Genomic DNA, 6301 nt, shown 5'->3' with positions numbered 1-6301 from the left:
GGAATAAAAATTGAAATCTTTCAAGAAAGTGAGGCGGCACAGGAGGCACTCACTCATCTCTGCCAAGAAATTTGGAAGACAACTATCTGGCCGACTGATTAGAAGATATCCGTATTTGTGCTCATTCCAAAGAGAGGTGCCCCAATAAAATGTGGAAATCATCGGACAATTTCTTTGATATGCCATGCGAGTAAAGTTTTACTAAAGGTAATACAGCAATGGCTGCAAGCATATGTTGACAGAGAACTTCCAGAGGTTCAAGCCGGATTCAGAAGAGGCCGTGGAATGAGGGATATCATTGCTGATGTCTGATGGATCTTTGCTGAAAGCAGAGAATATCCGAAAGATGTTTACCTGTGCTTTATTGACTATGCAAAGGCTTTTGATTGTGTGGATCATGACAAGCTATAGACAACATTGCGAAGTATGAGTATTCTGGAACAATTGTGCTCATGGGGAATCTGTACATGGACCAAGAGGCAGTTGTTGGAACAGAACATGGGAACACTGAATGTTTTAAAATTAAGAAAAGTATGCGACAAGGTTGTATTCTTATTCAACTTGTATGCTGGGTTCTATGAAGAAAAACGTGGCATCAGAATTGGAGGAAGACTCATTAACAACCTGTGATATGCCGATGATACAACCTTGCTTGTGGAAAGTGAAAAGGACTTAAAACATTTATTGATGGCGATCAAAGAGCACAGCCTTCAGTATGAATTACATCTCAATGTAAGAAAAAACAAAAATCCTCACCACTGAACCAATAAACATTCTTATCAACAGAGAAAAATTGAAGTTGTCAAGAACTTCATTCTTCTTGGATCAACTATCAACACTCACGGAAGCAGCAGTCAAGAAAGCAAACAATGTATTACATTATGCAACTCTGCTGCAAAAGACCTTTTTAAAATGTTGAAGAGCAAAGATGTCAGCGTGAGGACTAAGGTGCACCTGACCCAAGCCATAATATTTTTAATAACCTCATATGCGAAAGCTGGACAGTGAATAAGGAAGACCATAGAAGAATTGATGCTTTTGAGTTATGGTGTTGGAGGACAATATTGAAAGTGCCATGGGCTTTTGAAAGAACCAATAGGTCCGTTTTGAAAGAAGTACAGCCAGAGTGCTCCTTGGAGGCGAAGATGGCCAAACTTCGTGTCTCATACTTTGGACATATTGTCAGGAGGGACCAGTCACTGGAGAAGGATATCATGTTTGGTAAGGTGGAGGGTCAGAGAAAAAGAGGAAGACCCCCAATGAAATGGATTGGCCAAGTGGCAGCGTCAGTGGACTGAAGTGTGGTCCAGGATCAGGCAGTGTTTTGTTCTGCTGTGCATAACGTCGCTATGAGTCGGTACCGACTCGATAGCACCTAACAACAGCAAGTATTGTTGAGTTGTTATAGAGGTTAGATAGAAGCCAGACCTACCTTATTTCTTGACGTATTAGCCATGTTTCCTTACCTTCTTTCACTTCCTAACATTTACAGTCCAGTCCTGGATGGAAGGTACATGGTCAGGCTTCTGTTGTTTTAACAGAAATGTCTGTTACTTGCATAACTGTAGGTGGCACAGTAGTGAGGTTGGCCCATGATTGGGCAGTGTTTCGTTCTGCTGTTCATAGGGCCGCTATGAGTTGGTACTGACTTGATGGCAACTAACAACAACAACAAGGTGGCACAGAAAGACTGGCAGTTTGAACCCACCCAGAGATAACTCAAAAGAAAGGCTTTTGGAAGCTCACAGTTGTGAAAATACTATGGAGTACAGTTCTATGCTGCACACATGGGGTCACGATGAGCTGGAATCAACTCATCAACTAGTTTGTTTTTGGTGGTAGAAATGTAAGCCAAGTGCAATAGAGTGATAGATGTATATGTTCCACACTCAGATCTGATACTTCTCATGAACTATTTATTCATCACGTGTTTGGTTGTTGCTAAGTGCTGTTGAGTTGGTCTCAACTCATAGGGAACCTCATATAGGATTTCCAAGGAGCGACTGGTGAGTTAAGTGGGTGTTTTTTTTGTTTTTTTGTTCTAGTGATAGATAAAGAATCTGGTAGCTACATATCTTGGAACGGCCAGACCAGAAAACACCCAACCCTGCCCACTCCTCCCACCACACAGGGCTAGGTCCTAGACTCACCATTATTTCTGAGGCAGAGGAGCTCTAGAGATTTGCCCTTGTTTTAGGCTCAGTTTCCCCTCCTATTAGATCATTTCCATCAACACACTCTAACTCCTATCTTAAAAACAAAGTTCCTTGATTTAACATTTTCTTCCATCTATTAATTCATATCTCTGATCCCTTTGCAGCAAAATTCTTGCAAAGAGTTGTTGGCCTCCATACTGTTCTTAAAACATGGCCAGCACCATCTCACCTCGTAGCCTTTATATTTGCTGGTCTCGGCCTGGAATGTCCTTACTCAGACATCTGTGTAGCTCCCTCCCTTCTGGTTTCTTGATCTGCCTACATAAAATGGTAACTCCCTCCACCTCCATTCTGGCACAGTCTATCTTTCTTATTCTACTTTATTTTTTTATCATAGAAATTATTGCCATCTGACACATTACATATTTACTTGTTTATTTTCTCCCCCACCTCACACACACGCTAAAATGTAAGCTCAATGAGAGCAGCATTAGTCAAGAGTAGCCCTTTAATACCAATTTATTTCCAAATAAGATTTGGTCTCTAAGGAAAATCCATAGAAAAGAATGAAGGGATAGGGACTGGATGGCTGCCCAGCAATACCTCATACCCAGTCATCCACCCAACAGACACCAGCTACTCATTGTAAAGCAAAATAAGTTGGATAAGAGCAGAATTAGCCACTTGTGAATCTTATTATCCTAGAAGGTCCCATTTAAAGGTCTTCAGAAAGTCAGTGGAATTAGTTCACTTCAACAAACAGTATGAATCCTAAAATGCCTAATGAGGATACAATGGTGGCTGAAGGCTTTCCCACACTTGTCACACTCATATGGCCTCTCTACAGTATGACATCGCTGATGTTTCATAAGAAGTAAAGTATTTAGATAAATTCTACTAAATCTTTTACTGCACTGACAGCACTGATAAGAGTTTTTTGTCAGTGTGAATTCGAAGATGCTGGAAGAGCCCTGCATTCTGACTGAAGGCTTTGCCACACTCTTCACACTGATGGTGCTTCGCACTATTATGTATCCATTGATGTTGAACAAGATCTGAACTCAGGCAGAAGGTTTTCCCACACTCTTCACATTCGTATGGTTTCTCCTCTATGTGGATTCTTCTGTGTCAAATAAGGCTATTATTGGCACTGAAGGCTTTCCCACACTCATTATATTGATAGAGTTTCTCTCCAGTGTGGTTCCACTAACGTTCATTGAGACGACCTCTGGCTGAAGGCTTTCCCACACTCTTCATATTCATATGGCTTCTCTCCAGTGTGGATTCTCTGGTCCTGAATGAGGATTGAACTCTGAGTGAAGCTTTTCCCACATTTCTTACACTATAATGTTTATCTCCAGTGCAGCATCCCTGCTGCTTTTCTGCCTTGCTCTTGCATCTGCAAGTTTTTCTGTATTTAGAATCCAGAGGAATATCTTGGAGTCTGCTAGATATGTCCCCAAAACATTTTATTTCTTTTGCAATTTCTTGCTTTCATGACAAATCCTGGTTTTCAGGCATACTTTCACCACCTGGAATAATAAATTAACCAAGCAATATCATCTCTTTTTTATATATAAAATAATACAACCACAAGATGGGGAATACAAAGGCCCATATCAAGCACACATGTTCAAAGAATGGCAGTGTAATGTAAGGAGGAATGAAACAGGCACTAATTGAAATGGCTGGAGAGGATCACCCAGAGACAGGATCTGCTCCTTGGTGTGCGCTTCTGGCCTGAGCCACTAATAACAAAGCTCACAAAGTCGGCTCAGTGCTTCTCGGGGACCAGGAGTAACAAAACTGTCTAAAAAGTTGGTGGAAATTCTCCTGGCCAGAAAAGCTGTTCTCTTCAAGGTAAGTTTCTTTGTCCCAGATAAGGTTTCCCCCCATCTTCACAATTTAAAATCCATCCTGTTCCTCTGTTGAAGCCATTCTGGGACTAAATAACTAAGAAAGCTCATCCAGCTTGAGGTGAAGGGGTACTATAGTTTAAGATTCCCTGATTTCATCATCTTCAGGAGGATAAATCTGATGATAAGAAATAATGTATTAACAAGTAAATACTACATGGGGCAAATTATCATTAATTTTTAGTTTTTCTAATACATGTAGGTATTTGCTACCTATTATCTACTTGAACAACAAAATCCAATTTGTGGTATTTTCAAGTGCTTTATATGCATGTGAAAGTTGGCCAGTGAATGAGGTAGACACTAGAAGAATTGATGCATTTGAGTTATAGTGTTGGAGAAGAATATTAAAAGTACCACAGACTGCCAGAAGAACAAACAAATCTATGTTGGAAGAAGTACAGCCAGAGTGCTCCTTAGAAGCCAGGATAGTGAGACTTTGTCCCTCATACTTCAAACAGGAAGGACCAATCCCTGGAGAAGTACAGCATGCCTAATAAAGCAGAGGGTCAGTAAAAAAGAGGGAGACTCCCCCCCCACCCCCCATGAGATGGATTGGCACGGTGGCAGCAGCAATGGGCTCAAATGTAACAATGATTGTAAGGCTGGGGCAGCACCAGGCAGTGCTCCATTCTGTTATGCATAGTCGCTATGAGGTGGAACTGACCTGATGGCACCTAACAACAACAACAAGAGTTTGTTTATGTTTATTATTGTTGTTGTCAAGTGCCATTGAGTCAGTTCCGATTTATAGTGGCCCTGTATAGGATTTCCAAGGAGTGGCTGGTGACTTTGAACCGCCAACCTTGTGGTTCAAACAGACCTTGCAGTCCAGTGCATTAACCTACAGTGCCACACCAGGATGCCGATACATGTTTAGAAACTGGAAAAAAGGTATGACAGAGTACATCAGTGACCTGAATTCTTCACCCCTCCCTATAGCCATGTACTTTGCAGTGCACATTAGGTTCAGTGATGTGACTTGATTTAGTCAATGTAGTATTAACAAATGCGATAAAAGCAGATACTTGAAAGGTACATGTGTGGTTGGTCTGGCCCTCTGCAATTATCAGGTAATTTCCATGAGAAGGATATGTTCTGGCTAGCCTTTGGATGATGAGAAACCTGTGGAACAAAGCCAAATCACCCCAGTGGAGCAGATGAAACCATCCTAGATTAACCAGATAATCCTCAGATATGTGAGTCTAACAGACTTGCTTGATTGACCCATAGTTTACCACCAATGTATAAGCACGTGCCCCAGACCACAGATGAATAAATCAGCCTGCCCCAGGCTAGCTGAATCCATAATGTTGTTGTACGACACCAAAGTTTTGTGGCCGATAGTTACACAGCATTATTAGCAGTAGATAACTAATATAGAGACCCTTGGGAGAAGAATGAGGTAACGGAAAAGAGGAAGAGATATTTACTTTTTACTGAAAACTCTTTTGTCTTTTTCTGTACCATTTGAAATAAAATTCCAAGAAAATAAATGCTATTATTTTTAAAATAAATTTACCTTTGAAATATACATCTGACCGAAAGGCGAAAGCTTAACTTTTTGTTTGTAAAAGCATTTCAATCACTGTACTTCAATCATATTTATGAAGTTATGTTAAGAGTTGGAAATACACAGGAACTTGCAGGTCATGGTGATGCAATTAGAATACAAAGAAATAAATGTCAAAACTTTGGAGGTATGCTCAAGGTATAATGTTAGAAAAAGTAGAATTTATCTAAAATTCAATATTCAGTTTCTATACATTACTTGAAATGCACAAAGGAATTCATTTTACAAATATTTACTAAGTATTTGGAGTCCTGGTATGGCGCTGGGGGTAATGCATCAGACTGCAAAGTCGTTTGTACTGCAAGGCTGGTGGTTCAAGTTCACCAGCTGCTCCTTGGAAACCCTATACAGGGTTGCTATGGGTCAGGATCAACTTGACGACACTTAACAACAACAACTAAGTATTTATTACATGCCAGACAACACATACATTGTAGTTTGCTGTGTTCCCACCTTCCTTCACTGAACTGAAAACATGGCAGAAAGAGTATAAAAGAACATGTTCACTTTAGCTTCAACATATTTAGCTTTCTACTCCCGTAAAGATTTACACCCTCGGAAACCCTGTACAGGGTCGCTATGGGTCGGAACCGACTCGATGGCACTTAACAACAACAACAACATGTCATTATCAGAGATGAAATATTCTTCCAAAT

At 40.5% G+C, this 6301-nt stretch overlaps 1 protein-coding gene across 1 annotated transcript in view; it reads right to left on the bottom strand.

The window, feature by feature from the left end:
* Positions 1–2908: 2908 nt before the first annotated feature.
* ZSCAN31 (zinc finger and SCAN domain containing 31) overlaps positions 2909–6301 on the bottom strand; it is a 4196-nt gene continuing 803 nt past the window's right edge. Inside the window, 4 exon segments of the mRNA XM_006878383.1 lie at positions 2909–3088; positions 3090–3378; positions 3380–3500; positions 3503–3688. Of these exon segments, the coding sequence (XP_006878445.1) occupies positions 2909–3088; positions 3090–3378; positions 3380–3500; positions 3503–3688 (776 nt within the window).

Source organism: Chrysochloris asiatica, unplaced genomic scaffold (genome assembly GCF_000296735.1).
Source record: "Chrysochloris asiatica unplaced genomic scaffold, ChrAsi1.0 scaffold00213, whole genome shotgun sequence".
Lineage (NCBI taxonomy): Eukaryota > Metazoa > Chordata > Mammalia > Afrosoricida > Chrysochloridae > Chrysochloris > Chrysochloris asiatica.
Note: the sequence above shows the minus strand (reverse complement) of the source record. Positions and strands in the feature narration are given on the sequence as shown.